The sequence below is a fragment of the Osmerus eperlanus genome, chromosome 20, assembly GCF_963692335.1.
Source record: "Osmerus eperlanus chromosome 20, fOsmEpe2.1, whole genome shotgun sequence".
NCBI classification, from domain to species: domain Eukaryota; kingdom Metazoa; phylum Chordata; class Actinopteri; order Osmeriformes; family Osmeridae; genus Osmerus; species Osmerus eperlanus.
Genome location: NC_085037.1, coordinates 9,549,913 through 9,571,254, shown reverse-complemented (window position 1 = coordinate 9,571,254; position 21,342 = coordinate 9,549,913). Strand labels below are relative to the sequence as shown.

Here is a 21,342-nt window from a genome sequence, read left to right as displayed (position 1 = left end):
CCTGTTTTCCGGCCAACGGGCATGAAAACAACAAAACATCACACACAAAACGGGTGGAAAACAGAAACGGAAAATGCCAACACCGACCGTGAACGACACCAGAGACAAGCTCCTGCATATGAAGATCCCCAACATTCGCTGCTGTTATCCCTGAACATATCCTGGCCTACCAAGGCTTGATCTCGTCCATACATTTGACGATATCCTCCCGCAAGCCTGTGTGAACCTAATGGAAATATTGAATAGATGGGATTTTTTGATTAAATTGGTTTTTCATTGACTTTACGAGCTCCTCAATCAGCCGTGAAACGACGTGGGGATGAATTCCGCAGCGTTCTCCTCTTAAACAATAAAGGTGGGATTCTGTGATGGTCACGGCTGAGTGGGCCGCTCACGTGTGAAGGAGATCCATCACAACGCGTGGAAGTGACGCTGTCACTGTACGACCACGACGTGAGCACTATGCCACCTTGATGTGTTCCCACCCTGAGGGGGGACAGTGGAAGTGGCTGTCGGTATGTGTAAAGTACTGCTCTGTGATGTGTTTGTGCGCTTGTGTGTGTGTCTGTGTGTCTGTGTTTGAGTGAGTGTCTGTCTGTGTGTGTGTGTGTGTGTGTGTCTGTCTGTGTTTCAGCGTGTGTGTGTGTGCGTGTATGAGTTTGTGGTAGGCCGCTTTGTTGGGGCTGCTTTGCTGCAGTGCAGGGTTAACTGAGAACAAGCTCACAAACACACATCCTAGCCCGTCTGTGCATAGAGGCATGAACACAGCACAGGACTCCTCCACCTGCAGTAGAACCCCCCTCTTCCCCTCAGCTTGGTTTGAAAACTCCCTCTTTCCGTCTCTCCCTCAGCCTTTTCTAAGCTGTATGTGCTGTTGAGCCACACATTCGGTGCAGGAAATAGTGCATAACAACATCCTATCTTCAGAAGTGGAGATGGAGGGACGCTCACTTTAGGGTCCAATCTTTCACACAAACACAAGGATGAATGCACACACAAAATTTAAACATTATCTCTCCCACCACACACACACACACACACGCACATACACAGAGACACACATCCACAGTGACAGGTGACACTCTGAACATGGACATATAGCAGAAGGCAATCTCTCCCGCTGACTGTAACTAAAGCTGAAAGCTCCCTAAATATGTTGCCCAGCAACCATTCATGTACACTCCCTCCTTCTCTCTGACTGGTCTCATATTTTTCTAAATGTAACCCATAATGACAATTTGTCTCCGCCTGTTACCACAACTGTAAGATTTTTGTTTTACCAGCAGTAACAAGAGCGAGCTGGAAGGACCATCGCTGTTGTCTCTGCTTGATTACTATTGTCTTCGAACGTGAAAGACACAAACACAGAAGAGAAGCGAAGTAGAAACCCTTCACACACACACACGGCTCCCCAGCTGTCTGTCAGAAGCAGGTCTGGGGTTCTGCTCCTCTGGCCACTCTGGGGTGGATTTCTTTTTTCATTCTTAAACAGCACTCTGAAAAATGTACACATCCCACACCACTTCATTCCGTCATCCCAATGATTGCTCCTCCAGGCCATTACAGTAACACAGACCACGATAATGCAATCTTTTTTACATCCCAATACTCGCGATCATAAAGGATATTAAAATGCATTGAAAAGCATGAATTGAAAGACTTGAGCTTTATTGGTCAAACTAAAATGCATCAGAAGAGGTTGTTTATTTATGTCTGTTAAATGCTGTGGGGGAAACAATGTGAAGCCTGTTGTGTGAGGTCCATTCCTCTTGACACTCTCCCAGTCCTTTGAGCAGAACCGTCTCCAGATTGTGTGAATATCCAACATGTCCATTCTAATTCCACTGAAATCACAGGGGATGTCTGAGTTAGGAGAAAAAGAGTGGTCTCTCTACGTGACTAGACGCCTGGGGATGTAAGGAAAACTGGAGAATGTGGATCCAATAAGAGTCCCAACATTACGCAGTAAATATACATATTGGATTCTATTCTTATGTCCACACTGGTTTTTGCACACGCATACACACCCACACACATACTCTGTATACACAAACTCTTACAAGACACGCAAATACACACATTCTCACGTGCATATACACATACATTAGATATTTAACTAAATGGATTATTTTGACCATTCACTGCTTTTTCACTATTCAATTCCTTTCCTTGAACGGACTCCAAATCCCATGAGTCCATGACATTTTAAAAGACTAATGCTGCTTATCTGCTGAACTCTGAGATACTGCTCATTGTAATAGGACAGGAGAGCTAATGTAATTTTCCCTTCCAATTTGATATTCACAAGATGAAAGACATCTCTTGGTACAGTGATATTCAAATGAAAAAGAGACTGATGACAGAGAGAGACAAACAGAGAGAAAGAAAGAGAGCGATGAGAATTCAAGACAGTGAGTAATGCAGGGAGAAACCCAGAAAACAAATGACTACTAGTCACACAAAGGAGGGGTTGAGAGGTGCAGGGTGGTGGGGGAAAACCGAGGGAGGCATGGGAAAGAAGGATAGTTCATTACAGTGGTTTTTTTAGAAAGCAGGGAGTGTAAGAGGAGGGAGAAGAGAAAGGGGATCTCACACTGAGTCAGACAGACACACACTGGGGCCTGCTGTGATAAACTCTAGTTGAGATCAGAGAAGGGGAGAGACAGAGACGCCAGGGGAAAAAAGGAATAGAGAGACAGAGAAGACCATGGGAGCAAATAAAACAGAGGAAGACGAAGAGAGGGGGGTGGGTGGGGGGACCATGTGAAACCGAAAAGGCAGGGAGAAGCCGCAAAAGAAAAAGGGAGGCAAGAGATAAGGAAATGAATGAGTAACAGACTAAGAGATAAAAGCTGTAGTGAATGAAGCAGAGACAGCGAGAAAGAGAGAGAGACAGCAAGAGAGAGAGACAGAGCGCGAGAGAGAGCGAGAGAGAGAGGGGTGAAGTGGGACATAATCACCTGTCGACACTGTTCAGGGAGCTGAAACCCAAGGATTGTGTTTCATAATGCGGTATGGTATTTTAAAGCAGCATGCTGTACGCTTGTCATTTTCACCTTTTTGAGGAGGGTGAAAAGACTGGAGAAAGAGGTCAGCCAAATACGAGGGTGTTATGGGTGCTGTCACAACACCCCAGAACTTTAAGAGATGCGTAGCAGATTAAGGAGCTTAAAGGTTCCTTCACAGGGCCAGAAGAGCCTCGAGGACCTGGCTGAGGAGGTTTCTGGGACCCTCTGCCTGACCCTCTCATGTGCCAGCGAGCACTGTCACTGGACTGGTCCGTGTCAACCTACAGAAGGCTGCCTCGGTCGGTGCTCATAATAACAAGGGCTTTAGATAAGCCCGGTCAGAAACCCCGGCCACGAGGGTCATTGGCCACAGCCTTGATCCACACAGGGCAGAAGCAGCACTTTCTGCAGAGCGGACAGACTTCCTCCAGTAGCTGAGCCACAGGCTCCTCCTGAGAAACACTTGAAAGGCTCAGACAGTGTTTACACTCTCTATCTCTCTGGAAGACAGGAGTTGTGAATCTAAAGGGCTCTCTGTTGGATGTGGAAATCGTTCCGACTGTTTGTGAGAGCCTTTCAAAAGTCAGGGGGGGGGGGGGGGGGGTCCGAGAGGAGATTGCAAAGTGTTCAACGTCCGGGAAGCGCACCTTTCACCAACCTGCCTGAATCATATCATGTCTGCACAACCTCTGCTTGAATTCCCTGCAAAGCTGAGGAGAGCTGAAAAGAAGACAAACACATTCATAGGGACAAAACACCCCATTTAAATTCTGCTCCAAACACCATAGCGCCGCAATCAGACACACCCTGCCCTGCAGAGAAGAGGGGCGTGGGACCCAGACCCAACAGAGGACCCTGGAGAACTCCCAGGACAGCGTTCTGAGCCCTGCTTTCCAAACCTAGTTACTGTAGGAAAAAAAATCACTAACAAATCTGACAGTAGAAAAAAACTCTGCAAACATGAACTAATGCAGCGCAAACCAAATTAGGCCCACTGCCACTGCTAATGAGCGCGTGTGACTGTGAAAGACTGCTCCAATCCTGGCTGCATGTCAATAGCTGGTCCCTAATGATGAAGGGCCATTTAAAGCACCACCCTGGGTTTTGCTATGTGAGACAGCCTCAGCCTCTCTGACTGACTGTGTGATCTGTGTTTAACATGCACTCCATCTGATTAGAGCCTCATGAGAGAAGGGAATACACACACACACACACACACAGACATGCCTGCACGCACACACACACACACACACACACACAGACGGGTTGGCAGACATGTGCACACATACACAAACATGCACGTGCGCTGACAAAGTCGATTGATGGTTGCTTGAAATGAGGAGGGCTAGCAGTTGGGAAATTGGAGATCGCGAGCCATTATTCAGTAATAACCTTCACGGGGGAGTCCCTCATTCACCCTTTGGTGGGGCATGTTCTCTCTGATTCACTAAATATCTACTGTAGTATATATTGAATGGGAAAATGTGTCCAAACTTTTGACTGGTACTGTACATATATATATAGTATACACTACAGTACATAAATATATTTAGCCTGTCCACATGCTCGTCCATTCGAAACTACAGCTTCATTATAGGTACTTTGTGACTTTGTCCAGTTCCCCACCACTTATTTCTTGTTAACCCTTGTGTTATCTTCGGGTCGTTCTGACCCATCAGTCATTGTGACCCACCGTTGTATTGCGACAACTTTACCGCATACAAAAACAAAGTGAAGCATTTTCTTTTAACCGTTGGGCTGTCTCAGACCCCCCACATTGCGAAGGTTAAAAGAAAATTATTTTTATTTGTTTTTGTATTGGGTAAAATTGGGTAAACACAACGATGGTTCGTTATGAACCTTTGGGTCATGTGACCCGAAGGCAGCACGAGGGTTAAGGAAGGAGTACTAAACAAAAGCTACAGTATCTCACAAATCAGGAACTCTCTTCCACCCTGTACTAAAACCATAACTCAGGGAGAATGGTACACCACTTCTAGAGCCTGCACCTCCCTCCCCCTCATCCCTCCCCCTCATCCCTTCATGACACCCCCCTTCACCCACTTTCCAGGAGAATATAGGCCTCTCCTTTACCAAGACAACAAATCTCAACAGCTAAGGCTGACCATGTAAAGCCTCAGTGAACACAGACTGACCAATCACATAAACACAGCCAGGGCCCTTTAGAGAGCGCTGATGCTTAACGCCTAGACTGATAACGATAGGTCGAAAGTTTATCTCCTGAAACACAGCAAACAGCCGAGGGCCCCAGTTACGAAGAAAATGAGAAAAATGAGCTACCTTCTTTTCTTTTTAAGAGAGATGGTTGCGTGATAAAGCCATGATTCTCCCAGTTCTGTCTCACAGCACCAGAAATAGGCCCATCACGCATAAACCTGTCAATGGAATCCAATCAATTCACCCACAAGACCTGTTCCTTGTCACTGGTATTATATTTCATATTTTCTTCTGCTTATCTCCTTAGTCCTTTAATCTTTAAGTAAAAAGGTCCTTTCTGGAATAGGATTTTCCAATTTATTTGCACACCAAACGCTGCTCTATTCAAATCAGGGTGAGGGATTTCGATTGTATGTTTTGCACAGCCCTCCTCTGTACGCATAGGTAGCTTTTTTTATGAACACTTACAAAATACTGAAAATGAATACATTCCCTGCTATTTTTATTACTTCATTTAGCTTCCACCATCTGCAATGAGACTACAGGAACTGAGAGCTACGAAAGCAAGAGAGCTGGAAAGAGAGAGAGAGAAAGAGAGAGGAACAGATAGACGGAAAAAAGAGAGAATAAGAGACAGAGCGACAGGTAAATGGGAGAGAAAGTCCACCTCCTCATGTTTGTCTCCGTGGCTAGTGTACCTCCTAATGTAAGTCTGTGTCAGTCAGGTGTAGTTGGGCCCGGGGTCTCATCATGTCTCTGTCTATCGTACAGGCAGGTCAGCATGTAGCCCGCTGTTTTGGTGTGTCTGTCTGGAGGTCCATTTACCTGCCAGGAGCCCACGATGCAAGCGAAAGAATCTCCATTCGTCAATCATTGTCCGCATAGAAAGTAAGAGATCAGTCCTTCTCCTTGGCTGTGCCTGGGAGGACTTAAACACGAAGAGGTGAGAGGGGACTCTATTAAAGTGTCCATCAGGATCTGCTTCCACCTTACAGCATAGCGTTAATGACCTGGATCATCCAACGGAGACAGGTCATACTGCACTGTAGTGGAAGCTTTCATCAGCCAGCCAGTACTCTCACCTTCTACTGCCACCAAGTCATTTAGAGTGACAAGACAACTTACACCTCCATGCCAACGTTGTGTAGTCTGGCTAATATACAGTTAGGTCCATAAATATTTGGACATTGACACAATTTTCATCATTTTGGCTCTGTATACCACCACAATGGATTTGAAATGAAACAATCAAGATGTGCTTTAAGTGCAGACTTTCAGCTTTAATTTCAGGGTATTTACATCCAAATCAGGTGAACGGTGTAGGAATTACAACACATTTTATATGTGGCCCCCCCCTTTTTAAGGGACCAAAAATAATTGGACAAACTAACATAATCATAAATCTAATTGTCACTTTTAATACTTGGTTGCAAATCCTTTGCAGTCAATGACAGCCTGAAGTCTGGAACCCATAGACATCACCAGACGCTGGGTTTCGTCCCTGGTGATGCACTGCCAGGCCTCTACTGCAACTGTCTTCAGTTCCTGCTTGTTCTTGGGGCATTTTCCCTTCAGTTTTGTCTTTAGCAAGTGAAATGCATGCTCAATTGGATTTAGGTCAGGTGATTGACTTGGCCATTGCAGAACATTCCACTTCTTTGCCTTAAAAAACTCTTTGGTTGCTTTCGCAGTATGCTTCGGGTCATTGTCCATCTGCACTGTGAAGCGCCGTCCTATGAGTTCTGAAGAATTTGGCTGAATCTGAGCAGATAATATTGCCAGAAACACTTCAGAATTCATCCTACTGCTTTTGTCAGCAGTCACATCATCGATAAATACAAGGGAACCAGTTCCATTGGCAGCCATACATGCCCACGCCATAACACTACCTCCACCATGCTTCACTGATGAGGTGGTATGCTTTGGATCATGAGCAGTTCCTTCCCTTCTCCATACTCTTCTCTTCCCATCATTCTGGTACAAGTTGATCTTGGTCTCATCTGTCCATAGGATGTTGTTCCAGAACTGTACAGGCTCTTTTAGATGTTTTTTGGCAAACTCTAATCTGGTCTTCCTGTTTTTGAGACTCACCAATGGTTTACATCTTGTGGTGAACCCTCTGTATTTACTCTGGTGAAGTCTTCTCTTAATTTTTGACTTTGACACAGATACGCCTACCTCCTGGAGAGTGTTCTTGATCTGGCCAACTGTTGTGAAGGGGTTTTTCTTCACCAGGGAAAGAATTCTTCTGTCATCCACCACAGTTGTTTTCCGTGGTCTTCCGGGTCTTTTGGTGTTGCTGAGCTCACCAGTGCGTTCTTTCTTTTTAAGAATGTACCAAACAGTTGATTGAGCCACACCTAATGTTTTTGCTATCTCTCTGATAGGTTTGTTTTGATTTTTCAGCCTAACGATGGCTTGCTTCACTGATGGTGACAGCTCTTTGGACTTCATATTGAGAGTTGACAGCAACAGATTCCAAACACAAATACCATACTTGAAATGAACTCTAGACCTTTTATCTGCTCCTTGTCAATGAAATAACGAACTCCCATGAGGGAATAACATACACCTGGCCATGGAACAGCTGAGCAGCCAATTGTCCAATTATTTTTGGTCCCTTAAAAAGGGGGGGGCCACATATAAAATGTATTGTAATTCCTACACCGTTCACCTGATTTGGATGTAAATACCCTGAAATTAAAGCTGAAAGTCTGCACTTAAAGCACATCTTGATTGTTTCATTTCAAATCCATTGTGGTGGTATACAGAGCCAAAATGATGAAAATTGTGTCAATGTCCAAATATTTATGGACCTAACTGTATGTCATCAGTATCACTGTGCATGGGAATGGGCTAACCACCTGATTATTTGACCTGACTGTCATGCACTCTGCATGCTCTATCAACTCCTTTCCAGAGGAAACCTACACACAGTCGATGACTGTTCATAGCCTGCGAAATAATCTCTCACTGGGATCTTTTGCAAAGATCCAGATATGCAATGCTCTGTCGGCAAACACAAAGACGAAACGAACATCCCATTCTTCATTAGGCCTCTAATTAAGACAGTTCGTTATCTCACCACAGTCTCCCCTGGGGGTCTCTACCACTGATGAATAAACACCTTACATCACCACTGAAACGCCAATTAACCCCATTTACACCCACAGGCATCCCACACCTACCAGGCTGAAAAAACAAACAGACAGCAATCCTCTACTCTCAGACAGGTCTTTATGGAGAAAGGTTACATGTTAAGAGTGTCTAGAGGCTACATTTCCAATGCCGACAATGAAATGGTATCAGCCTGAGCCATTGAACATATGCAACCCTATCAATACTGAAAGGCAAAGCAAATAGTTGCTTCACATAAAGATACTGTCGAAGACTACGTGGGCCTACAAACACAATAACACATGGGGATTCTTTAAATCGACAGAAAATATACAAACCAATAGAGTCAGAAGCTAAAGAATGCACAACTTTGTGCAAATATTGCCATGCATACACAGACAGACACGCACGCACGCACGCTCGCACACACACACACACACACACACACACACACACACACACACACACACACACACACACACACACACACACACACACACACACACACACACACACACACACACACACACACACACACACACACACACACACACACACACACACACACACACACACACACACACAATAATAGCAAGGCAAACAATGGTACTGTGTGACAAAGCTGTGCTACTTTTTCTGTGTTCATCATCATAGTTAAAAACTCATTACGAACATGCCTCATTACAGTGGCTGTTCCTTTACATTTATGCCAAGTCAAGCACAATGGACAGCAACATGGTGCTGAGACAGCTGGATGGATGTACATCTCATGAAAGCGAAGCCAAAGCAACGGGTGTATCCAAATAGAGAGAGCAATACATTGTCAGAAAGTAAGAATATCTACAATTTCAGGAGGCCCATGACTCCAAGTTAAGATGGGCAGTGTCACTAAAACAGAACAACATGAAATCCTTCTCCACTGACATGGTTTTGTCTTTAGTGTGATGGAGATGTGTGGGGGGCAATTTTAAACATAACATTACCAGATGATATCCATAACTGTGCTATCTTACAATCAAAGAAATCAGAGCATATGTGTATATGGAACTATTGGTGCCAGGAACCAATGTCTGATTTCCCAATACTGCGACTGAATTACAACACCAACACAGAAAAACGCTCATCGTAGGAAACAAATAGAATAGAATGATCATAGTACAGCGTGGGAAGATTGAGCACACTGCACCATGAGGACTAAAATGTCCAAACTTCATGAACTGTTCAGCTTTTGGCTCAGAGTGACAACTGGCAAAGATGATCTCAAAAAGAGGCTTGGTACTTCCAGCGTGAGTGTGCGTGTAAGAGTGCGTGCGTGTAAGAGTGCGTGCCTGTATGTATATGCGTGTGGGGAGGATCTGTGGTTTATTGGTGTGCACGCGCGTGAGCAGCGACAACCGAATAGTAGCTCATAATGCACAAATCAGCTTGATTTCGGAAACGCGAGATAACCATGTCACTGAAAATGGCATTACAAATTCTGCGTTTAGAACCGTAAGAAAACTAAATTGCAAAAATCAGCAACAAAAAAAAACCTTACAAATGTTAAAACTACACATGAACCATTAGCAGCGTTCTGCCATCAAAGCAGTGTGTGAAGTAGCATACAGTTGCCTCAAGTGCAGGATTTAGAATTGACACATTTACTAGAATGCAAGAAAATTAAGTTCAGACCTACGTATAAGCACATTTCATTTTTTGATTTCATATGCGCCTATATTGTTTCTCAAGAATCATACTTACAAACACTCGACGCCCGTTCTAATTCCATGTTTCCGTCGAATACGACTCGTAGGTAGAAAATAGCCTAAACAGCAAATGTCGACAACAGTGTTTCCAAAAGTGTGCTTGGTGCAAATAAGAGTCCCCCAAAGCATTGAAGTCAATATTAAAATATATCTATTTAGTGGACCAAATGAAACGTGGTTGCATTATATTGGTGTATGGTGTTTCGAAAAAACACGATAGGCTTCAAACACACACAACGGTACCTAGTGCACCTCTCCTCCTTCCTCGTCTCCTTTTCGCTCCCTACACTGTCCCTCATTCACTCACGACGTCACCATACGAGACGCAACGTTAACTCTTCTTCTCTCATCTGCAGTAGGCTACAGTGCCCATACGACCCACTACAAGAAGATCGGCCCGGCTGAGTGGGTAAATTAGAGCGCTCATTGGTTGACGGAAAGACAGATGGTGCGCTTACATTCTAGATAAATAGTGCAGACCTCCCCCAATGCCGATTTGATGGCAAGCAGCGACTGGCCAATCAATTGCCTCTGTCTCATATATTCTCTCTCCTCTCGTAGTGTCAGCGTGATGTATGTAGTCATTTTCTGAATATATAACTTTCATATAAACTTATTTCGCTACTGGACTGGGTTTGCTACTGTTTGCCTGTAATGTAATAAGAGAGTGCTGGGATCGGCAGACCCACATTGGCTTCATCATCCATTACTTCTTCCGTTTGGATTCAAAACTATTTGAAAGAAATTGTTTTCGGTAGCTGAATAAATCAAGCAGGTAAAGTGACCAAACTCTTTATTTACACGTGTTCAGCACGTATCAGTTTCGAGTAATATATATTGTATTTACATCACAAGCGTGGAATATCGCATATTTCCAGCAAAGATTGGAATATAGTTTTGATTTGTGGAAATTCCTATAAAGACTATAATATGTCAGTCAATTTACAACACGATTGCTTTCGAAATGTAACAACTTTAGTTGCAATTGACATGTAATATATGCTGCGTGAGTACCCAACAAATGACGTTCTTCACAGGGTGGGAATACAGAGCAGCAATCGAGTGCAAGCAGCCCGCTCTGAGATTTGAACCATAAACCTTACAGTCCTCAGCCGCGCTCTTTAACCGCTACACCACCAACAAGTATCGTTTCGAAGCTGCCAAATGAGATAATAGCTTAGCTGCAGTGTAGTGCTGAAAGGACAGCTCCAGAGTGGCAGCAGGCCCTTTCTCAAGGAATGAACTGAGGCTCACATTTGTCCCTGCTGTTACTTCCCTTCTTGTACTGGAGGCTGAAATTCTATTGCAATTCTATTCATAATTAATGGAGCGGCGATTAAAGACCATCCATGGAGACACACTGTGTTTCCTTCCATATCTAGTTTCAACATGCCTTTGCTTGTCCTTAAAAGATGTAGATTCACCAGTGGACTTATTAGTCTGCATGATACTAAGTCCGCATTAAAATATCAACGTTTTAAAATATCGTTTTAACGTGCGTGGGGGAAGTGCCCCTGCCACTGCCTGTCTTGCAAGTATCACTATCTACACACAAACAGCTATGTGTGACTATCCTCTTTCTTCCTCTCTTCCTCTCTCTCTCTCTCTCTCTCTCTCTCTCTCTCTCTCTCTCACTCCTCTTCCCACACACGCGCCAAGTATCTCTTTCAAGGTTAAACAAAGACACTTACCAACCAGAAAAGCTTGTTGACAGCAGCAGCAGCCAGAAGTATGTTTCTTCTATGTCTACATTCTTACAACCTCAGTTAAAGAGCGTGTCGTAATTTCAAACTGCGCCTACTAATTGCTGAAGTTATTGCACAAATGAATGTTCCTTGTCCACACTGATGAGGCAAGACATAGATAAGTGAAGAAAGGAGACTGACAAAAGACACCTGATTTGCTCTCATCCTCAACAGACCTGTCATCACCTTTCCTTTTGCTCCTCTTTTCTAGCCATTTCCCCTCTGTGATTGCTCCCTCCCACATCACATGCCACCTTCACTCTCTGGCCTCTAAATTACAGCCTGCTGCCAAGTTTCTCGCCTTGACTTGCCCCTGTGTACCCTGTTTTCCCTTGCACAATCACAATCAATTATCACCCGTTTCCATCCCTTTTCACACTCCTTTACTCCATCTGCTCCATCCATCTCCCCCCGTAGACTGCAGGAAGAGGAATTCTTTGCTATATTTATCTCTGCGTTGAATAATTGAAGCTCTGAGACAGTGGATAATCTTCCATTTTCTCAGGCTCTGTTCATTAACCCTCACTCTGCTATGCACCCATGTGGCATCAGATGGGCCTCCATCCCCTTCCGAAAAGTGCTTTCCACAAAATGGAAATGACTGTATTGTTCTCTGCTACGTTCTGCATGTGACCCATCTCTCATGGATATTCATCACCATCAGGTTACGGAAGACACACCACGGATGCGTCATGTGTGTTATTTCAGTTCTCCTCAGCATAAAATTACAGTCCACTTGCACATCAGGCCACAAAACCTTCAATCATCCAGGGACTGGTGCAAAAACCTGTAAAAGGTCACCCTCAAAAGCTAGCAGTAACAAGACTGAAAACGAAACATTTTTTTATATATATACAAAAAACTTAAGTAGGAGACATGTTAAATAAAGGTTTAATGGTTCTTACAGCATCACATTCCATAAATGACTATTTACATGATTATTAGAGTACTTGTCATATGATAAGCAGAATCATACATTAGCTGCACTGTTCAGATTCCAGTGTAGAAGTAATAAACAATAAAGACAGTATTTTTGGAAAGGCAAGTTAGAATCAGCAGGTTAGCAGCCCATGGACCACTAGAAGTAGGTTTACATGGAGAGGTAAAGATACAAGTAAAGGAACAGGTGAATAAATTAGTAGAACAAAATAAAATGAGAACACATATATATATATATATAGCAAATATTTAAAAAAACAAAATAATAATACAGCAATTACCATCAACATCTTAAATCCACTTCCAACTTTTCAAAATATACAAATGAATGGCACAAGTTTGCATTATTCAAACATAATTAAATACATGTACAATTAACAGCATTCTTTTACCCTCCTTCAGTCAGTCAGTGTAACCCTCCATATATTCCAATGAACCTTTTATGTAAAGACGTAATACCATACGGTGTCATGTGATGTACGTGTTACAGATGCAAGATACAGGACAAGAAAATTTACAATTTGACAGTAATAAATTGAATAATTTCGAACTAAATGAAAAGTACTATTACATAAGTGATGTCAAATATAAGTAGAGGTAAGTCAAGTGCTGAAGACAGTTCAGTGTCAGTAAATGGTAAAGTATTTCAATCTAAAACAATAAAAATCACTTCACATCTTGGGAGTTTCGAAATACTACACATTGATTTTAATCTCTATTAAACTAAAATAACCCATGGGTTCTTAATAAAGTGAGTGTAAAACACTACTGGTAAAAGCTCCTAGTTTTGGCGAAGTGCATTTTACGATGACATTTAGGTAGCCACTTAAAAGGCACTTTTACATTTCAAATTATAACATTTAGGATAGTATTTGCTGTCTGTATGGCTTCTTAAATATTAGGTGCCAAGTACAAATTGTATATGTTCACACATCATTTTAGTCTGCAGTTAGGATTTGAAAGCCTGTCATATAATACCATTTAAATCTGTCATTAGTGATCATGAAAAGAGCAAGCCAAGCAGGGGTCGAATCTGAGGCCAGTTTGTGTGAACATTCCAACAGCATTTTCAAGCAAAAACAAAGAAAGAAAGTGTACCGTCTCATCTTATAGTAGGATAAAGGAAATCGTTCCACATTTGCAATTCAAATTTCTCCTCAAGTGAACAGTAATGCCTGGGTAGTTTCTTGTTTATCCCAAAGGCGACAGGCAATCCAACTCCCATGCAAACTCAAAATAATGTCCCAGGTCAGTGACATCAAAACAAACATGGTATCAACACACACTTGGCATTCCCCGACATCTGACACAGTAGCATGAAATGGTCAGTGTGCATTACTTCTAGAGTTTCACCTTAATTGTTTCTAACAGTGATTAGCCATGACTATTTATTCGTTTTTTGTTGTTGTTGTGTTTGTTGTGTGCTGCATTTCACTGTGCTGAACAGTAGTCAGGAGTAGAGAATGAGAAAGTCAAAACGTCTCGAAGGAACCCAGTGAATAAAGTATGCCTCCTTTCTCCCTCTCTCCCCCTCTCATTGCGATTCATTAATGTGTGCGTGGTGCGGCTGTCACCACTGCTCCCCCTGCTATTCCCAACTGCAGAATCTGTATGTTGCCGTGTCAATCCGTAGCAAAGTTCTACGCCTGAACCCTCTAAAAGCTCTCACGACAACCCCTGCCTCTCATTTCCTCCTCTCAGATCTGTCATCACTCATACACCCTTTATTATTCCAAATGACCTCAGTTCACTCCTTCCAGTCTCATAAACTGACACTTCTGTGATGCTGCTTGACAAAGATCTCTTGTCTCTCTTTCCCTACCACACCGATCTCCACATTCACCCTGTCCTGCAGTGGCTTGGTGACCCCCTCTCTGACAACCCCTCTCTCCTCTAACCCAGCAACGTGCTCCCTGTTCCTGTCTCGCTTCTCAGCCCTCTGGGCTCGCTCCCTCTCCCTGTCCCACTCCTCCCCCACCATGCTGCCCACGTCACTCAGGTCTCCCAGGTGCTCCACAGAGTCGCACTTCTCCAGGTCTGAGGCGATGGTCTGCAAGCTGATGACGGACATAGAGTCGGACCCGGCCTGCTCTGACTCGCCCTGCTCCCTCTGGCCCCAGCCGGACTCCCTGTGCTTCTCAACCCACTGTCTGGTCTTCTCTCTGTCCGCCCAGTCGTTCTCCAGCCCTCCTCGTCTGTCTCCACCCTCGCAGGCACCTACCTGGACACCAACCACTGCTTTCACCTCAGCCTCCGCCCCCACTGGGGAGCTCCGCCCACCGCAGGCCAAGGGCCGCCCCCTAGTCGCATGCATACGCCCTCTCTGGGCGTGGATCTGCTCGCTGATTTGCTCCAGGTTGCGCAGGGCAACAGAGTAGCGTGTCTTTACTTTGGCCACTCGTTCCTCCAGCTGGACCACCTTCGCCTTGTGCTCCTGTCACAAACACATTCAGACGGTCAATTAAGACTCAGAGACACAGTCACAGTGAAGTGTTTCAAATATACTGGAGCTTCGCAAAAAAGGCCCATTCAGGTACATCGTGCCTCTTCAAGAGTGTTTTAATTTATTGTCCACCTCTAATATGTGGTTGAACTGGGCCTTGAGTTCAAAGTAGGGCTTGGACTTGAGGATGACCCTCTTGAGGGCTTTCTGCAGGGTCTGGACCCGTGCCTCGGCCTCCTGACACAGCTGGGTGACTCGCTGGTGCTCCCGCTCGCTCCGCAGACGCTCCTCCTCCGCATCGTTCACCTGACACACACACACAACCACACACAACCACACACACATATACACACTGTCAGCTTCTGATTCACCATCATTCTCGTCTGTGGGTGCTTTTATCCTTCAGTCATCCTAACAAATCCATCCTTCAGTCATCCTAACAAAACACAACATTTCTAAACAGCAAATGACTGTGGGAGCAGGATGACTGTTTCAACCTCCCACTGCTTTAACTCACTCTGAGCAACTATGGTTTAACTCTCGGCTTAAGAGAATGGATATGCTATATGCAGCTAGACATGCTGACAATAACATATTCAGCAAATAATATCACAGACGTTGTAATGTAATAACAACACTGCACAGGGAAATGCTCTATCACTCTGATGCAGCTCATAGCTGAGCTACACGCCGCTGGAGAGCTGGAGCATTTGAATGAGGACATTCAACCTTGATCTTTAAGAGCTGTTGCACATTCATCATCATTGATTAGAACCAGAGAACACCAGTCCCCAATGTTCCGGCATTCTTTAACTACATACTAAACAGCTGCAGGGGAAACCAGACACAGACCCCCATCCTGACTGATGATCAGGCTCAATGTTATTACATTTGCATTGGACTGAGTTAAAGACAATCTTCTGGATGCCTAGATGGGGGGATTCTTACAAGGGGACTTGTCCATTACAACAACGGCTATGTAATTATAATATAAATTCAGCAGATGCTTTTAATGCAAAGCGTGGTACAGTACAGGGGGGGTATTGAACGTGCAACCTCTTGATTTGCAGTCAAGTGTTCTCCCATTGTGTTATACCCTTGTAGCACCAAATAATGTAAACAGTTTCATGAACATGTAGTAACACCTGAAAATGAAATTACATTTGCACTTATCTTCATTGAAAATGTAATAAAACCAAATAATATAATAAAATGTCCTGACTGATGTTGTAATAATACTTTTTACAGATAATGTAATACCTTATTACTTTATAGGGAATGTATTACATTTTCTGATGGGTCTTTTTCTACAAAACTGATTATGTAATATTATTGAAGGATAATGTTATACTGTAATTTAAAGTGTGCAAGTATACACATTTTTAAATATTGTTAGTGTCATGTTGATTTCTGATCTTCATGTTCGGAAATCACTGATTTCCTGTTTGGAAATGTAAACTGGTGGGTTTTATTACATTTTCGATCAACTTAAGTGGATATTTGGGTGTGCTCAAGCCTTCGGCGAGAGCACAACCTTTGTTCTCTCACATATATATTATTATTATTATTATTATTCTTTTTGCCCCCCTAAAACTCAGTCAATATTTGGCCTACATAGACAAAGTAGGTGTCAAAAGTTTCGTCTTGGTAGCGATTGAGTTGCTTCTATTGGAATTTACGTTCCGTTGCATGGTTTAGGCTGAAGTTAAGTTTTTGTGGCGAAAAGTGAAGCTAACGGTGGCTAATTTGCTAGCCACAGTCACTGATGTTACTAACGTCACTACGTCACTAACGTCACGAAAACACGCGTGACTACCTTTGGCAGAACATTCGTTTCGCATCTGTTAACTTGGGGGATAGCTAGGCTAACTATAGCTTTACTGCAAGGCAGCTGCAGAAACGCCACAAGCAAAGAGGCCAGGGTGATAACTATTTACTCATTTGACTTTGTGATATGACACACAATTGCGATGTGTAATGTACAATATAAGATGATATTATTAAGGAAGTACATCTACTTTCGGAAACAGTAGTCTACTATTTCACTGAAGTATTAGCATCATGACGTTAGCCTGTGTTGCCCGGGCAACAGATACTACAGTGGTCTATGATGTATCCGTTTTCAATCGTTAAAATAAACATTCCTCACATATACATTTTCGTTGTAGGATTTATTATGACATTAGATTACAAGTAAACGATTTGTGGGTGAAATTATCATTACCTGTGGTTTCAATCCAGTGTATCACTGCAACGCTGTAGCCTACGCGAGACACTACAAAAACATCTACACAGCTGTAGGAAGTCAAACGGCGACAGAACATGTCATAAGCACTCCCCTTACTTAAATCAAAAGTCTATATAACTACTAACCTGAACTTCATTGCCACAGCCTAAACTTTGTCAATCTGTTCATGAAAATAATTAATTTCAGCCTAAACCGTACAACGGAACGTTAAATCCAATTCAACCAACGCAATCGCTACCGAGACGAACACAGCAGTAACGCTAGTCTAGTACTGTACCGTAGTAGTACAATTTACCGGGGCAGCTTCTCCACACAGGGCTATATCGCATTTTGCGTTGTTACTGACAATGATCGCTACCAGTGAGCTTTTTATGAATGAGCGATTTTCCACTAAATACATGTCAAGCTTATTTACGTTTTGGGGTGCATATTTTCAGTTAGCAGATGGTACTGTTTGAATCGCGATTGCATCTTCTACTACCGGTAACGTCGTAGAATAATCTTCAAAGGGGGTTCTTTATTAATGAATGAATGCAACGAGTAGGCTACATGCCTGAAAATATCATGAGAAGGGAAAAACTTAAAAGGACGTTTAAGTCATAGAGATTAGGTCAATTTGTACACCGGTCAGCCAAATTTATTCGTTTTGATTCAACGATGAGGCTGCGTCTTGCAGGGGAAATGAGAAGACATCCATTTCATTCTACACTTCACTCGTATTTTCAGTTGTAAATGAGCAGCAAAAAAAATGCTTTTAAATCTATGTAATCTTTATAAATAATAAGTATGCATTTTTATATAAAATACAGAAATATCAGTTGTAAAAATGTCATTAAAAAACGTACCCCTGTGCAACCGACGCAAGCAAGCACACCCTACAATTTCCCCTGAAATTGTACCCTCTCTAGTTTTACTTCATTTACAGGCGTTATTCAATTTTCAGGAAATGATTACATTATTGGGTGCTGCAATCCTCCCCAATAGCTACTCCCACATCCCTTACGTAGTGCATTGAATCTCCATGGACCGGTCTTTCGTCCTTGCTACTGAATGTTCACTTTAGCCTACAGGAAGGAGGCTCCCTAAGAGTGGCTTGTGCTGGTTCTGTACCTTGGAGGTGGCATGGTTGAGCATCTCCTGCCAGGTGGGATCCAGAGTGTTTCTGTCTGCTAACAGGCCCTGCTCCGCCACATACACCATCTCCCTGGCTGCCGTGTGCATGGAGACAGCTCTCTCATAGCGCAGCGCTGCCTTCTGGGTCTCCTGCTGGGCCTGGAACACAGGCAACAGCCAGTCACAAACCATAAAGCCCACTACAACCAATCACAGCACACTCAAGCAATCATTATTCACGAGAGAGAGAGAGAGAGAGAGAGAGAGAGAGAGAGAGAGAGAGAGAGAGAGAGAGAGAGAGACACTCCAGGGGGGTGAAACTCCCAAGGAAATGTTATGAGTGGAACTCTGATGATCACAAGGTATCAACTGGGCGTCTGGCTGCAGCTTCTCGCTCAGACGTGACACATATAAATAGCAGCTGGTATTCCAGTCTTGTAGTTCCGTGAATTGTTGAGACCATAGGAGAGGGTTTGTCAGGGCGTGCTTGGGAGAAGGCAGTTAGAGACAAGGTGACTCAGAATCACAGGGGAGGATTTTGCCAACAGCCCTGAATGAGGCTGCAGAAGAAGGGGCCGGACGGATGCCCCAAGTTGAAGGTCATTCCGTTCAAAGATTGATGAAAGCTCTGGTTTGAACGCCTGTAAAATGTTTCTGACACAGCACGCCACCATTACTGTCTTGCTCAAAGACCATCAGACTCGGTGCATAAATTGCTCTGTGGGTAGAATAACAAGCCACATAAGGAACTTTTCTTATTCATATATGAACAGAAATCAGAACTATGGCTAAATGATGAAGGCTGGAATGAAAAACTGGATTCTCCTTTTTAATCTCATCTGCATTTTCATAAAATTGAGAAAGACATGTTAACCGGGTCAAATTTCGAATCCATTATTTGCTTCATTGTTTTCAATTAAACCCTTAGGATTTTGCCTAAGTTTATATTGGTTCAATTACAGTTTGAAATTACCCTTCAATGCGATGATTAAATGTGACTGACACTCCTGCCCTGTTTAATTAAGGGTTAACTGTTTAATGTAACCAATTAGAACCAGATTAGTGTGTTAGTAATGACTAGCTTCTGAGATTTTAGGTTGAGATCAGAATTTTACTCACTATGGAAATCTGTGGAGATATCTAAATTGAGGGAAGCTACAAGGTTGCAATCCCAATCCTGATGAATATCCACGCTCAAAGGACACACACAGGTTTGTTTTACTATCCTAGTGAGGACAGACAATTCACTCCCATTCAAAATAGTGTAATCCCTAAACACCAACGCTTACCCCGGATTTCTAACCCCAACACTAATTCTAACCCGAAAACCCATAGAAACAGCACTAGAAAAAAAACATTTTTGGTCCCCACAAGGGTTGCACAAGATCAAACACACACACACCTACCTCTTTGGCCAGTCTTCGAGCCTCATAGTATGGTCTTGCTTTTTCAATGCAGGTGCCCAATTGGGAGCCTTGGGCATTCAGCTTCCTGGCTGAATCAGTGAGGATCCTTCGGTAGCTGGACCTTGCCTCCTGCAGAGGAAAAGGCCTCAAGTTGTCAACAACTTAACCTCAAAGTCAAACCTCTGAAAAGTACACTATAGCCTACAATTGTATCAGAAATGTAAACCTAACAACCAAAGAGACCAAGAACATCAACAGGAGCTTTATAGAAAACTATAACATTTAACTTTAACTTTGAAAGGTACGATATCCTCCACAAATAACAAAACATTTCAGTTGGAACAATGGATATTAGACTGTAAATGGCTTCTATACCTACACACTATAGTTTAAAGCTATATAAATGCACAGGCTTTTAAATCAATACGACAGTGTTGGGTGATGCCTTGTAGAAGTCCATAGTGAGGAAAACAAAGCTCACATCCAGTTGCAACTCCAGCTTGTTGATCTCATCGCTGGCCTGGTTAAGATGCTCGAGTTCCTCCTAAAAACAGTAAAAGTGTAGGAAGAAGGAGAGCTAGATCAATAGGAAGACGAAAATAAAAGCAAGGGGAACATTAACACAAATAGCTACATTATGATATTTTGCAATCCTCATTTGGGTTATATCTGCACAAACTATATAGATGTCTTGATTGTCTGATGTGGATCTTAATAACGAGTGTTTACAAGGAAGTATTTTTATTGAGGTAGATCACGTTGCATTCATGCAAAACATGCTTCTTACCTGGATTCTTGGGTCCAATTCTTCTTCATATTTACGATCATCTTCGTCTTCCTCTTTCTTAATATTTTCCTCGGTGTCCCTATCACTCTCAAATTCTGCTTTCATCTTGGTCACGGTATTTTCGTTGCCTCCATGTCTGTCCCCTCCTCTTCCTTTGAGGATGCTACTGTCACCATTCTCTGCCTCTTCGCCCGGTGTCTCCTCGCGCAAATCAACTTGTTCTGGACCTCCATTATCAGTTAAACCCTCACGCGAGCACCCTGGTTCCATTTGCGGCCCGAAGTGTATGTGGTTTGTCAGCTACTCCCGCTGATTTGCGTAACCTCAATTTTTCCAATGTGTCACAAGCTTTACACGTGTGTTATGTCTGACACATGTCAATTATCCATGTTACCGAATATTCAACTAGCCTCCTCATAGTTCAGCAAGCTGAAACACCAAATTCGCTGCAGTCAAGCCATGCTAGTACTACTAGCTTGCAGGGTGCTAATGACTGTGACACTCGGATGTGCGATGGGACAGTAGCATCAGCTGCAGAACTGGTGTTTGTTGACTAGCGTTAAAGCAGGTGACATTATATTTGAGCGTATAGTAACCATCAATTTGACATATA

General features: G+C 43.2%; 2 protein-coding genes across 3 annotated transcripts in view; both read right to left on the bottom strand.

Moving 5' to 3' along the window:
- The window catches only part of gabbr1b (gamma-aminobutyric acid (GABA) B receptor, 1b), a 52,187-nt gene extending 41,801 nt beyond the window's left edge, over nt 1-10,386 (bottom strand). Inside the window, exon 1 of the mRNA XM_062486459.1 lies at nt 10,044-10,386. Coding sequence (XP_062342443.1) covers nt 10,044-10,071 — 28 coding nt within the window. The 5' untranslated portion in view covers nt 10,072-10,386. The remainder of the gene's footprint in view (nt 1-10,043) is intronic.
- Nucleotides 10,387-12,667: 2,281 nt separating this feature from the next.
- On the bottom strand, nt 12,668-21,249 carry sh3bp5lb (SH3-binding domain protein 5-like, b). Of its 2 annotated transcripts, none has more exons than XM_062445761.1 (6): nt 20,730-21,249; nt 20,424-20,486; nt 19,943-20,071; nt 18,534-18,695; nt 15,308-15,481; nt 12,668-15,166 (listed from the first exon to the last, which is right to left on the bottom strand). In XM_062445761.1, the coding sequence occupies exons 1-6, from the start codon at nt 20,997-20,999 to the stop codon at nt 14,495-14,497; spliced, it is 1,470 nt and encodes a 489-aa protein (XP_062301745.1). In that variant the 5' UTR covers nt 21,000-21,249; the 3' UTR covers nt 12,668-14,494. The 2 variants fall into 2 exon arrangements, with proteins under 2 accessions (XP_062301745.1, XP_062301746.1); XM_062445762.1 differs by having other exon boundaries at nt 18,534-18,686.
- Between the last annotated feature and the right edge of the window lie 93 nt (nt 21,250-21,342).